This window comes from Rhipicephalus microplus, chromosome 1 (genome assembly GCF_043290135.1).
Source record: "Rhipicephalus microplus isolate Deutch F79 chromosome 1, USDA_Rmic, whole genome shotgun sequence".
In the NCBI taxonomy this organism is placed as follows: Eukaryota; Metazoa; Arthropoda; class Arachnida; order Ixodida; family Ixodidae; genus Rhipicephalus; species Rhipicephalus microplus.
This window is the reverse complement of record NC_134700.1, coordinates 223,220,581-223,235,595: the sequence shown is the minus strand read 5'-3', so window position 1 is coordinate 223,235,595 and position 15,015 is coordinate 223,220,581. Positions and strand designations below refer to the sequence as shown.

Below are 15,015 nucleotides of genomic sequence, written 5' to 3'. Positions count from 1 at the left end.
CGCAAACGGAGACTGCGCAGCGAGTGCAGTCACCTTTGTGCGTCCGGTAACTACAACAGAATCATTCCGGTGAATGCCCTAGGCGTACGATTCTTCTCACTGTGAGATAACCACGCGCAAGCGAGAGCATCTACCCCCTCCCCCTCCATGAGGCAAAGTACGCGTGGGCAAAGAACGTATCAGTGCGCGTCGCCGCGTCGTGACGATCTGGTGACGCGCGCTCATTGCACCATCTCGCTGTTAATGCTGAAAACATAATAGTTTACCCGAGATCGCCAACGGCAGCGGTATGTGGCAGATATAAACATCTTGCCGTTTCAACGTTGAAGGACGTGCTCCTTCGTGGCTCAGTGGCTAACATCACGCACTCACAAGCAAGAGGTCAGACGATCACCTCTGCGCGTCGGAATCTTTTTCTAAAATATTTTTTCTTGCGTTTTCACATATGTAGATACCTATACATATACGGTGACTGACGGCGGTCGCCGATGACGGTGGCAAAATCCAGCCGAGAGTGTCCATATGATTGCTATCGCAATAATACATGTCGGGGACCCAAAAATTCTGCGTGGCAATCAAGCATTCTACCACTAAGCCACGCCAGATCTAGGAAACACTAGCTTGGATACGCTGAACTCACGTGCATAACAAAGATCAAGTACACTTAAAATTAATAAATTAGCATTATTAGTTTATAATACTTTTGGCAGCCACACAATATATGTCTATTTATTTATTTATTCATTTCTCAGCCAATTCACAAAACTGCATGCAAGTCAATGATGTAGGTCATTATTATCATCATCATCATCATCTGAAGCAAAAAAAATTGGTAGGGGAGACTTGCCAGTACGTACACAAAGTCTACAATCCTATAAACATTTTCAATGATAAAATTTTCGTATTGCTGTTAGCTGGAACTTTAAAGCCCGCACTTCTGCCCTACGTCGTACATTCAGTCCAAACTGGACTGAGTATACAAGGGGAGGGCGGGTCAGAAGTTCCCAGGCCACTATCCTGGGTATTCCTATGGGAGCTTGGCCTGGGCACTTCTGACCCCCTCCCCTTTGTGCGTGGCACATTCAGTCCAAATTACATTCAGCCCAAACTGGCACTAGTAATATTTCATATGCTGGGCCCCGCAATAAATAAGTAAAACGTAATATCAGCTATGTAAAGCTGAAATAAAACGTCTTTTTTTAAATATGAAACAAGTGTCTAAATGCACCGGGTTGCTCTTCACAGGAGGTAGTCATAACTTGCGTTTGAAATTCCCAGTGCTCGCACACCGCCATGCAGTGCAAAAAACCTTTAAGTTGTCGGACTGCTATGCAAACAAAGTATTACATGTGGGGAAACAAAGTTTTTTAAAAGATAAATTATTCATGTCTTAAAAGCTTGTTCGATTCTCTCGGTCTTGGTCACAAGCCGATAAAATGACGTGCTGCGTCGAGAAGGCGGCGTCCGACTCGGAAAGCGATTGCGCCATCTCTGAGTCTCTCGTTTCGTCCGTTAACATGTCGTCTCGAAGAACATAAAGTCCTGAAAAATACCATATGCACAACTTTTAGTATCCATATTTCACGTTAGAACAATTTTAGAACCAACCTAAATTGTGCAATGTGTAATATAATAATGGCTAAGCTTTTACGACCCAGAACCACGATTACTCGTTTGAACGACTTTAAAATTGGCAGGAAAGCGTGTAATGGGTAATTTAATAATATTTGGGGTCTTAAAATAAAAAAAACATGATATGGTTAAAAGAGATGCTGTGTGGGGGGCTTCGTAAATATAGATCACCTGTAGTTACTTAACGCGCACCTAAATTAAAGTTCACGGGTCCCTAGCACATTGCCACCACCGAAGTGCTACCGCTGCGGCTGGTATTTGATCCCGCAACCATAGGCCAACGCGGCGGGTGCATGTGACGCATATAGCAAGGAAACTTCGCTGAAATTGTAAAAACCATTCAATGTAAATGAACGATATGCAAAGTCTGAAACGGGACTTCCTTTTCTCAACTCGCATCCGTGCTAAACAAACTAATACGGGAAGGCTGCAAGAACGAAGGTGCAAATAATTGTTTTAAAATCTACTCATTCAGCTTCTCTTTCTGTATACCAATGACGATATACAATGTCTAAAACGGAACTTTCTTTTTTCAACTCGCATCCATTCTAAACAAGCTAAGAAGAGAAGGCTACAAGACCGAAGTTGCAAATTATTGTTTTAAAATCTACTCATTCAACTTTTTTTCTGCATACCACCCATCCAACCCGCATTTCTTATCCCTATTCCATTCATAAATACTCTGAGAAGCCGCCACAGTGGCACATTGGCTACGGGCTTGGGTGCTAACCCGAAAGACAGTGGTTCTATCTCTGTCGCAGTGGCCGCAGTTTGATGGAAGGGAAATGCAAGAGGCTCGTGAACACTTTTTCTAGTAAGCATGTAATGGGTTCACTAGAGGAACTTATTGCCTTAGGAATTCATTACCGCAATTTTTTTCGGAATTCGTTTTGTACGAAGGGAAATACAAAATTGTCGCACGCTACAATTGTACTTTCTTTGCTGACCTGAAAGACAGGGGTTCTATTCATGTCGCAGTGGCCGCAATTCAATGGAAGGGAAATGCCAAAGTCCCGTGAACTCTAAATTTAGCTGCGCGTTAAAGGGGCCCTGCAACACTTTTTCTAGAAGCCATCTATTGAATTTACAAGAGGAGCTTATTGCCTCAGGAATTCATCACCGCAAAAGTTTTTAGAATCTGTTTAGTGCAAAGGGAGTTACAAAGAATTGTCGCACGCTACAATCGCACTTTCTCTTCTCTAGTCCTGTTGAAAGCACTGGAAGCTAAGCAGAGAAAAAAGTAAACGGAGAAGAAAGTGTGTCGCATTTGCCTCGTGACCTTGAGCACTTTTCTTTCTTTTTCTTTTTTTTTTTTTTGAATGCGTGCTTTTACAAGTGATGGCCTCCCGCAGCAGCCCTGCATGGACCGAGCATGTCATGTTCAAATCAGCCTATGGCTGAGTCTAGGCCTGCAATGCAGTGATTATTGAGCTTTGAAGCGTCATTTCACGAAAGAAAAGGAGGTCTTTTTTTAAGCGGGCTATGAGAAGTTATTGTAAATTTCAGGCCACGTGATGCCCTATTATGAACACAGTTTAGCATGATTAGCGGGATAGCGGGCTTAGCGTAATATCGGGAATGAAGTGTGCATGCGCAGTACCGTATGTGACCCGTACCACTCACTATGCACACGCTATTTTTCATGTTCAACGTTAACGTGTTTGCCTGGTTTACATAAGGTACGCAAAACATGGTGGTGGTCTTGGACGCCCACTTCGAAGTGATCTTGGCGTAGTTGTTCAAGAATTCACTTCGTTCGCAGCAAACGACTATGTAAAATGGCTTTGCTTGCCTTCAGTTAGCTTTGACGACCAAGTATTACGGAGTAGTTAGCGTAGCTTTTTGACATAGCTTCCTATTTCGAACATCTTCAGGCTTAACTAGAAGATTGATGTAAACTATATAAAGAAATCAGCAAAAAAATATTTTTTTGTGTTTTGTGCATGGGTCACATTTGTTTACTTTTGTTATTACTAAACAAACTAGTAACATTGCTTCGCACGGTTATACAGGCAAACATTTTCTTTTCTTTTCTTTTCACAGTTTTTTTAACTTATTCACCCTCCACTAGGTGGCGCCACCATCCCAGCTGGGGACGTAAACCACGTAAACGCTATCCCGCTAAACCGAAATGCACTGTCAGCAACTAATGGCAATTCTTTAACACGTGCAACATGTGCGATCACTCTAGCGCTAAACTGTATCTGCCTAATGTTGGACTCACGTGTTCCCGGGATCCTCAACTAACAATCGGGATCGTTTACTGACCATTGGTGGTCGCAATTTCCGAAGCCCCTCACTGTAGAATGCCTCAAAATGGTACGGTCACCTCGGAGCACAAAATCTCACAAATTATTACCATTACTCACTATGAGCATGACGCATGCCAGTAGCGCTGCCTTCACGTGCACGTCCAAGTCGAGAGGAAAGGTGACGTTGAAACGGTCGGCATCCAAATAGAAACTTCGGGAAAACCCGGACGTCTCTCTAGTGATCATGCCGATCAGGATGCCACCCAACGTCCGCACCTGTTCAGAGACAGACAAATCAAGACCGAACTACCCAATTCCTTCTTTCTAAATAAAAACGGCTCCGTAGAGACATTGGTCAGATGTTGCATGACTTGTTATATTTCTGCAGCGAGGCAGTAGCATGAAATGCCGCTACCTTTGTGCTTCCTTCTACTCGTAAAATTGATGAGACAATTCTCATCCGCCTTGCGGAGCTGCTACTCGGCTATGAAAACATCAAGACTCTTTCGTAGGACCACACGGACTATATGATTGAAAGTAAATCATAAACTGCAGTGGGACAAGTTGGTGTTGGTTCGTATTTCAATTTAACAGCGCACAACAAAACGAGCAGTCTGATATATTAAGAAACGACGCACGCAGTGCCTGTTGTGCGCATCGTTCCTTCAGCTATCAGTCTGCTCCTTTTGTAGTGCGCTACTAAATTAAAATATGAAGTGCATCATGCTAGAATAGCGCAAGTGAGGAAGGGGGGTCTATATGGACACACTTTATTTCATGTATTACAATATTTTAAATGCGAAACATTTCTTAACGAACACCAGGAACATTGGGTGTTTCTGTCTGTCTGTCTGTCTGTCTGTCTGTCTGTCTGTCTGTCTGTCTGTCTGTCTGTCTGTCTGTCTGTCTGTCCGTCCGTCCGTCCGTCCGTCTGTCTGTCTGTCTGTTTGTCTTTATATCAAGCTGCCTATGTCTTGGGTGATAGCTTCCTTAACTTGGGGTAGACCCAAATTTGTATGAGATGGTAAGATAATTTGACGAACAAGTCTGGCTGGTCACATCATGAATAACGTGAAAATACCGTCGCGGCGGGAATAGACACTGATGGTTGGAGTGATCAACACTTTATATTTAACCAGACATGGTGGGAATAGATACTCGTCATTTAAATGCGACAGCGTTAAGAGAAGCTGACATAGGCAGCGTTGGCCGAAAGAAAGCAAAGAACAAATGCAAGGATAGCAGCAGAAATGGAACCCAAGCGTTATTCGCGCCAATCAAATATTTCACCACAAGCTACGCCAAATCTAAAAACTGCTTCGGTAAATGGCCCTAATGCAGGCATAATGACGGTTAAACGCCATCCGTTGTTGCAGCGCTCGCTTTTACAGATATTGCATATGTATGTACTTCTATAATACGGGTCTTACGTCGAGTTGATGTTATTTGTATACATGAGCGCCGCCCAATGATGTTGGTCTATGTAGCACCAACCAGGACTGCCATCCTCCCAATCACAAGCGCTACATATCACCTTACCGCTCTCAGTTTCTGTAAGGCCCACGTTGCCGTTGGCATTATTACGTAACTGTAAACAACTAGTTATATAAAACATATATCATATAGAGTTCAAAAGTGCCCAAGCTACTAGCTCATGTATTTCTAAGGTAGCATGGCCTGGGAACTTTTGACCAGAGCTTATGTAATAACGTTTCGCTCAATGAAAGGTTGCGCCACAGTCTCCTTCCCTCCGCATGCTTCGCATTACGTCGATTCTCTTGGTACGTATAATCTGCACGTCTTTTTTTTTTTTTAGTTTCGGGGTGAAGAGAATTTGGATTTTGCTTTGCAAAGGCTGGTTCACGACATAACTTTGTAGCTGTGCAACGAAGCTAGCTTCACGGCAAAACCTGAGAAATATTTTTTCAAAATTTTCCGCGAGTAGTTAATGACAGATTTTATGCGATTTTCGGCTGCGGTATACATACCTGAACAATAATAGACAGTTATATTTCATCGGGCTTAGCCTAATAGCGGACTTATTGAGATAGCAAGATCGAAATGCGCATGCGCAGTAAACATACGTGACCTGTACCGCTCACCGTACGCACGCTACTTTTCAGATTTAACGTTACCGTGTTAGCGTATAGTACGTAGGGTACGTAAAACGTGGCGGCGCTTTTGTACACCCAATTCGGGGTGATTTCGGTGCTGCTGTTGAAAGATTCACTTCGTTCGCAGCAAACGTCAGTATAAAATGGCTTCGCTTGCCTTCAGTTAGCTTCGATGACCGAGTAATACGGATAAGTTTGCGTGGTTTTTGAATAGCTTCCTATTTTAAAAATCTTTAGGCCTAACTAGCACATCGATGTAAACAAATCGGCATCATAAATGTTTTCGCGCGTGGTGCATGGTTCATATTTATTTACTTTTACAATTACTAAAATAAACTTGTAGCATTGCTTTACGCGGTGACACAGGAAAACATTCTCGTTTTCTTTTCCTTTTCACTGTTCAATAACTTATTAACCTTCTGATAGGTGGCGCCAGCATAGCAGCCGGGGCACGTAAACCAAGTGAACACTATCCCGCTAAACTATAAGACGTTGTACCGAAAGAACACTTGCTGCACGGTAACGCAATTCCCTTGACCCTCACTATCACGCTTACGGTAAACTATATCTCGGGTACGGATAAGACACTAGACAAGAAGTCCTGTACTCCAGCTGCCCCAATACAATTATTCGAAGCGGGAAGATAATTTAATCAGAACAGCGCTGTTGTATCATTACCACGTCGCACATAATATAACCTAATAGAACGACGCCAGCGTTCATTAAGCCAATCATGCTGATTACGAGGAGAGCGCTTGCCTCGAACTTGGCTTCCAAGCAGTAGAAGAAAGTCTGCGTGCAGAACGGGCCTGCGATGGAGATCATCGGATTGCACTGGCGATCGTAGACCGTGTACGAAGGAAAAAAGGGCGACCAGTCCTGGTACAGGTATGCGATGGTGACTGTGGGCGGTGCCTGCACCTCGATGTACTGCGGAAACAGCAACACGAGCAGTTATAGTGACACATTTTACGGTATTATTTGAGTACACGACAGGTCTGTCGCGATGCATTGAAGGACGTGCTTATCGGCCTTGATAAGAAACTGCGTTTCGGACCATTTAAGATTTGTTGAGCATCGATCTGGTGCTGATAGAGACGATAAATAGTAACTTTTAAGACTCAAAGTACGCACATAATAACCCGCCTACGCTTTCGTTATTGCGTCTTTCTTTTATCGTCTGTTCCCTATATAACAGCTACTAATGTGGCTTTCCCTTACGTATACTTAAGTTGAGTAGCATCTTTGTGACTAACCTGAGTGACTGACCAGGAATGCACCTAAATTTGTGTAAATGCGAAGCATTTCTTAGCGAACTTCGGCGACTTTGAGCGTATCTATCTATCTATCTATCTATCTATCTATCTATCTATCTATCTATCTATCTATCTATCTATTTATCTATCTATCTATCTGTCTATCTATCTATCTATCTATCTATCTATCTATCTATCTAGTCGCCTGCGACTTTAGGTCTCCTGGCCGTTTCAATAATGGTATCGATACCAAACTTGGCATGGTATAACATCATTGTATGACGAGCATAATTGACTTGTAAGAACATGAAAATTTGGACATGTATGTCGTGAATGTCATGATTTACATTTCATGGTTTTGATACCCTTGTGATGGTTTCGTTCACATGGCATTTTGCAAAACTTGCATGGTACGATATGACTGCATGGCAAGCATAAGTGACCATAGCGTAGAAATCATGACATGCATGTCATGGTTTTCATGTTGACTAGTCATGACTACACGCCACGCTCATAGTGCGCTCGCGGTCGTTTCGCTGGCTTCACATACACCAAATTTGGTATGACATGACGCGAATAGACGATGAAGGTAAATGACACGTTCAAACATGATAATTATGATATGCGTGTCATGTAAAACATGACTACAAGCTACCCTTATGGTGTGCTCGTGGCCGTTTTGCTAGCTCCACATTTACAAAATTTGGTATTACGTGACGTGAATTCACCACGAAGGTAAATGACAAGTCCAAACATCATAATCATGATATGCGTGTCATGTAAAACATGACAACATATGCCATATTTGGTATCATGTGATGTGAATAGACAACTAAAGTGAATGACACGTCCAAACATGATAATCATGATATGCGTGCTCGTAGTGGTTTCGCTAGCTCTACAGATACTAAATTTTGTATCACATGACGCGAATAGACGACGAATGTAAATGACACATCTGAACATGATAGTCCTGGCATGTAAGTTATCTACGGCATAATTTACGTCCACCTCGTAATGTTGTGGTCATTTTAAAGTGACGTATTAACCTTCCTCATTCGTGCTTCGCATATCATTGATTCCCACAGTACGTGGGATCTGCCAATCTCTTACATCTTATGTTTTGCGTCCTGAAACTATTATATTATGAGGTAAGTTGTAGTGGAAATATCTGGAAATTTCTACAATATGACGTCTTTTAGCATGCACTTACATTGCATGGTACCCGGGCCTCTACAATTTAACGTGAATGTGGTCGAGGATGTGGAGATTAACATGTGACAATCATAGTGAGCAATAGTAAAACCACCATTTTTTTTTTCGAAGCGTCCTATGCACCTAGAAAGTGAGGAAGAGGCACTCTACTAGAGCATTCGTCAATAGATAACTGGAACGGTATCCGAATATGATAGTCCTGGCATGTAAGTTATCTACGGCATAATTTACGTCCACCTCGTAATGTTGTGGTCATTTTAAAGTGACGTATTAACCTTCCTCATTCGTGCTTCGCATATCATTGATTCCCACAGTACGTGGGATCTGCCAATCTCTTATATCTTATGTTTTGTGTCCTGAAACTATTATATTATGAGGTAAGTTGTAGTGGAAATATCTGGAAATTTCTACAATATGACGTCTTTTAGCACGCACTTACATCGCATGGTACCCGGGCCTCTAGAAATTAACGCAAATGCGGTCGAGGCTGCGGAGACGAACATGCGACAATCATAGTGAGCAAAAGTAAAACCACCATTTTTTTTTTTTTTTGAAGCGTGCTATGCAGCTAGGAAGAGAGGAAGAGGCACTCTACTAGAGCATTCGTCAATAGATAACAGGAACGGTCGTGCACCTCACCTCACGTTCACTGATGTTCTTAAGTTTACTATGGGCAACAATTTTCGATGAACCATTCTTCTGATGTATTGCCTGCATCTCAAGTTCTGCATGATATGTTCGCGAACACCGTGCCGTATAACCATAACCAGTGCATGTTTGCGTTAGCAGACAGCTTCGTGTTTATAACGCTGGATTGCTCTCGAGTGTTTGTGAAGTTAGCAGTTCAACGAGTTGCTTTCGCATATGCATTAAATTAGCTAACTGCCGCATTGTTCAGACTGAGAGGTAACGCTAATATACACTATGCAAACATTGCGGATCATTGCGTTTCGTAAGCTTTATCTTCCGCTATATATTCAGCAGTAATTGTGATCCTTCAATAAAACATAATACAACACAGTGTAGCCGGAATCAGTGTTAGGCGCTCCTTTCTCCCCTTTGTTGGCGTAGCACGGGGATGTGGGCTTTGAGTTCTATGTCTACAGAATTTTTTTTCTAAATTTTACGCGTATTATTGTCATGGAGTCGTGACGTAGACGAAGGCAACAAACTGCAGGTCCAAGATGAAACTGTTTATTTGGCCGAACTTGTGAAAGATAAACGGAAGGTCAGATTACGGCCAGCGCCTCCTCTTTTTATCAATGCCAGCCGAATGCGCCCGATTCAGCCGTTCACCTTTTCTCAAGCCATTTCCTGCTCTCGCCCATCGCCGAGCCTTCGCATGTGCTTTGCGGTCATGGGTAAGAGAGCTCCTCATGCAGTACTTTATGACGGGAACAATATAGAGTAATTTTGAGGGCGAAGCTCCCTAAGCCGTAGGTCGTGCGTCTGTGATATATGTAGTAGTAGTAGTAGTAGGTAGCCACCTCCACGGCCGGACTTGAGGAGCGGCATGCGCACACCCTTATCAATTCAGGAGGAAACCCGGACACGTTAATCATAAATAAAAAGATAACTGTTTTTATAAAATAACTTACAGAGACGAGTATCAGTGGCTTAATCTTCAATAAAATTTGCCTCGAATTTGATGCTTACAAAAAAAAACTTGTGACAGAAGGACGCACTTTGAGCACTATTCGACCAGAAAAGGATGCCACGTTAAACTCGCTGGGCGTAGCCTCCTTGGTTTTAGCAAGCTTTGGCGAGGGTTGGGCCGCATTTCCATAAACTAGTGGTGGTGAAATGGGGAAACTAGACATGAAACACCGGCGGTAAGAGAGTGCGCGCGTGCCGCTCTTCTAGTTCGGCCGTGCCACCTCTCGTTTAGTCCTTGGAATGTCTGCTGGGCAGTGGTACTTCTATATGATGAATATAGAAGATGCAAGAGTGTTCATTAAGTGGATGGACGGTTGGACAGACAGACAGATGCATGGGCAGACGGACGGACGCATGGACGGCCACACGCACGGGCACACGGACGAACAGGTGGATGCACGGACGGACGGAAGCAAGAATGAACCAACGGACGGAAGCGCGGACGGACTGACGAATGCTTCTTCCCACTCATCATCATTCACTCCGTGAATATGCTGTGATTTTTTGGTTCAGTTGTGTACAAATCCGTGGGATGGCGTCCAGCATTCTTCGTTATCACTATGTTGGCGGTGACGCTGGCTCGGTAAGTTATACGGTGTTTTGAGATATAGCATGCCGCCGTTCGTGGCGCTATGCGGACAAACAGTGGGGACGCGTCACGGTGACCCCACTGCATAACTAACGCTGTGAGGTGGCGGCGGCAATGCTTCCAGCCACAAAGGAGGAGCATGAAGGAACAAATCTGGCAAAAGTATTGAAGAGGGACACACGTCTATCGCGTCTCCGCGGAAAAATGCTCGGATGGACGTGTGATGCAAGCAGCGGTGCACCTCATGTGAGGTCGCATCACGACCATTCTTTTGAACTAAAACGGACCGACGTCTCCCGTTGAAGAGTGTGCGTTCGCACTGGTATTGAATGAAATAAAGGAGGCGTTGTTACGGCGATACACACCGCCACTGATAGCAGCGAGCGGAGCGTCGGCTGTCCATCCACAAACAAGTGTCGAAGCACGTCGGCATTCGTATATGCGCCGTCGAATACTCCAGCACTATCACTAGCTGCCATGTAGTTTCCAGAATAATTTGTAATGTTCGCATTGTGCGAGTAATCTCAACAAAATGATCTACTACTGCAGTTCTGAAGCTTCTCGAACACCGTGGGCGTGGATTGCGTTGATCCAATCTAATAGCACGATAACAAGAGGAAGAAATGGGACACTATATATATATATATATATATATATATATATATATATATATATATATATATATATATATATATATATATATATATATATATATATATATATATATATATATAGTGGGAGTAATAATTCAATGGGCCAGTTAGTCTTCGTGAAGGTATGGGATATGGCACAACGGGAGCGTTGTCAACAAGGATAAATATATTTATTTCCCAACAGTTTCGGGAGGGGACCTCCCTTCATCAGGCTGATGAAGGGAGGTCCCCTCCCGAAACTGTTGGGAAATAAATATATTTATCCTTGTTGACAACGCTCCCGTTGTGCCATATCCCATATATATATATATATATATATATATATATATATATATATATATATATATATATATATATATATATATATATATATATATATATATATATATATATATATTCTATCAGTGTATTTGCATAGTCTGTGCAGCTGACTCACCTGCAGGCAGCAGAAAGCACAGCAATAGTCGCACCTCAGCGGCCGAACAAATCGCATAACCTCGACGTTGCGGTAGTCCATGACCTTCATCGCAAAGCAGCGCCGCGTGCAGCAAAACCATCGCTTGCAGCACCCGCTGTCTGAAATCGATACAAGTCACTATGTTTACGCGAAGTCTTTACGAAGGCAATGCACTTGAAACAAGAACAGAAGTTCACCGCCGCCTTAGATTGGTTCGATATATTTTTTTTTCCATATCAAGAGCAAATGGATATGACCGCACTATGCTGTACTGTGATAACTCGTGTTCTTTGAGAGCGATTATCGTTTGTGCCCCCTGAACGAGCCTACTGTGCAATGATCAAGCCTAGTGGTTTATATTTCTGCAACTGGTCTCAGCTTGTACATTTAGTTCGTGATTTCGACGGGCACACTTCCGAAAAGAAAGTTTCTGAAGGATTTTAACCGTACTGGTATCGAACAAGCGAATTATGTATGTATGTATGTATGTATGTATGTATGTATGTATGTATGTATGTATGCATGCATGTATGTGTATGTATGTATGTATGTATGTATGTATGTATGTATGTATGCATGCATGTATGTATGTATGTATGTATGTATGTATGTATGTATGTATGTATGTATGTATGTATGTATGTATGTATGTATGTATGTATGTATGTATGTATGTATGTATGTATGTATTTCATATGAGCCACAATGCTGCACGAGAAAAAACTGAATGATACTTTTTCTTCAGTTTTACGCCAAGGTAAACTCGGGAATACAAAGACTGTTTACAAACTTTCTCATGTCCTACTTGGGCCATATCAAACTGCGAGTTCTGTTTTGAGTATTGGTGAACATGGGGAACCCATCATCTCTTAATGGGACTCTGCAACACGTTTCCTGAGTCGTAGTGACAGTCTCCCTATTGGCGCATGTCCCTTCGCAAACCACAAGGCGCAAAAATTTTAGTATCCGTCTAGTACGAGCGGAGTTACAGGCAGTTCTCGAACACTTGAAGCGCTATTCTCTCTACTATCGTGCCATCGAACGCGCTTAAAGCTACGCAGGTAGAGGGATGTCAAGAGGCAGGAAGATGCGTCCCTTCATCAGCGCGCGTAAGGACATTGGTCACTTTATTTTTTTTTCTTGAACGCGGTGCTTTCTTTGTGTCATCGCAAGCGAGCCAGCGGGCATGTGGCGGCATCTTGCGGCGACCACGGTGACTACGGATCTCCCGCTAATGAAATCAGCCAACCACACTGAAGTTCGGATATGTGGTGCAGCCATTTGTTTATATCGCATCATTTATACAGAGAAGATGAAGTGTTTCTTGGCTGACTTTGATTATTAGTTATGAATTCCAGGTGGTGTGCTTCGCTATAATGTTCGGCTCACGCGTCTACAGGAGTCTCGACTACTGATATGCAGCGTTTTTGACCATTTTGTGGCAGGGACCCTTTAAAAGTCACAACAATAAAACCAGGAAATTATAAGAATTTTGCGGTCAGCCTGTTACACAATCTTTACTTATTCATACACTTTTTAAAACTAGCTATCATGGTCATTTCGGCCAAACAAGCTTTTAACCGACCACGAAATTCTCTGCTCATTTGAAATTAGCTTAGGCTCACCTTCGGCAAACAGGTACACGAACTGTCCCAGCACGTTCTTAGCCACGTATTTGTTGTACTTCTCGTATCCGACGAAATCTAAACAAATATGTGGCATCGCAGAGATTCAATGGATTGCCTTCGGAGGTACGACGAAGGTAAAGAGTCAGAGGACGAAGTTTGGAAAAAAATACTAACTTTGGAAGACGTCGCTTTGTTGTTGGATTACCAACTGGTCAACGGTTGTTAAGTATTCGAGACCGGGTGGACATACCGAGGGAGCCGAGGGGGTCAGGGGCTGTTCAGCTGGAAAAGCACATAAGAACGTAAGTTTAGTTATCGCATTAAAGGCCTTCATGACATAGCTCTGTTTAGTGGATGAGCCGTCATGTGTACACTAGTACGGATACAGAGCGTAAATAAAACAATTTGTACTGAATATGTCCTTAAATGAAATTCGATCATTTCACGTTACAATAGGCGCACTAACGCTGAATTACATTACGCCGAAAACACGCAGTCAGCGTTCTTCGCTGTTATTTAAGAATAAAGTAACCCGGGATCTAATCCTATCAATGCTGTCGCCCGCACTCACTGATGACCATTGACATGGTGGTGTCAAGACTGTCGTCGTGGCTCTGCTGCGCTCAGTTCCTATGGCGTTGGATCGCTACTCTTTCAACCGACTCCGGTTCAGCGGCCGGTCCAAAAACGCGCTGTTGATGCGACCAACGGCACCTCGTCGTCGTCTTCACCGTCTCACGGCACAACCGTATGTGCTTTGGCCTATCACGTTCTGAGCCTACGATGATGATAAATAGCTTGCCAATTACACTTAAATTCTTATCTGTTGGTGAGATAAGAAGCATTGCTGATGCTCAGGACAGATGGCTTCAGTTTGAGGCATCTCTGACCGAGTAATTGATAGTGGCTAAGATGTACACCAGCAGGTATATCTTTGCTCCTGAAGCCTTTGGGATGTAGTCAGTCACCTATGGTTACAGGACAAGAAAAGGGGGGCTAGAGATCGGTAGTGGGTGAGGTGGAGGGTAGCGTATTCACAGTATACTAACGTTACTAGATTACCTCAGTTTGCAAACTCCGCCGGGATGCGGCGGCGAAACGCGGCCCCCTTCGTTTCCCGCTCTCTAGGTGGCGCTTCCGACGCCATTTGACCGGTCGCCGCATCGTAACGGAGCCTTCGCGCAATGTTAAACGGAATTTACGCGGTTAATTTTGTGTAATGGGAGTTATTTCCCTAGAGGGTGAGCGAAGGTTATTACGAGTGTGCAAGTAAATCACCAGTTGAGCCGCTAAGGCGATGCCATACGGCAGAGACGTGAGCGCGATGCCCGAATCTTGTGGGACTTCTGTTCATACAGCTCTTTTGCGTTCCTGTTCTTTAAAATTCGATTGTCTATGTAAAAAAAAAACCCATTGACAGTGGGCCACAGCATTAAGTCTAAATGCTAGAGGGCTATGCACTTCGATTCAGGTGCACGTTAGAGAAACCCCAGGTGGTTAAAATTTCCAAAGCCCTTCACTACGACGTGCCTCATAATCATATCGTGGTTTTGCCCCGTAGAA

The 15,015-nt window shown here is 43.3% G+C and overlaps 1 protein-coding gene and 1 long non-coding RNA gene across 2 annotated transcripts; both read right to left on the bottom strand.

Moving 5' to 3' along the window:
• Window positions 1-1,343: 1,343 nt before the first annotated feature.
• On the bottom strand, window positions 1,344-4,160 carry LOC142769287 (uncharacterized). The gene is made up of 2 exons (XR_012885750.1): window positions 4,002-4,160; window positions 1,344-1,542 (listed from the first exon to the last, which is right to left on the bottom strand). It is a non-coding gene; the product is annotated as an uncharacterized LOC142769287 (long non-coding RNA).
• Window positions 4,161-5,782: 1,622 nt separating this feature from the next.
• Window positions 5,783-14,140, bottom strand: LOC142767000 (phospholipid scramblase 2-like). Its single transcript, XM_075868217.1, has 6 exons — window positions 14,024-14,140; window positions 13,627-13,734; window positions 13,450-13,527; window positions 11,804-11,943; window positions 6,758-6,928; window positions 5,783-5,794 (listed from the first exon to the last, which is right to left on the bottom strand). The coding sequence occupies exons 1-6, from the start codon at window positions 14,037-14,039 to the stop codon at window positions 5,783-5,785; spliced, it is 525 nt and encodes a 174-aa protein (XP_075724332.1). The 5' UTR covers window positions 14,040-14,140.
• Between the last annotated feature and the right edge of the window lie 875 nt (window positions 14,141-15,015).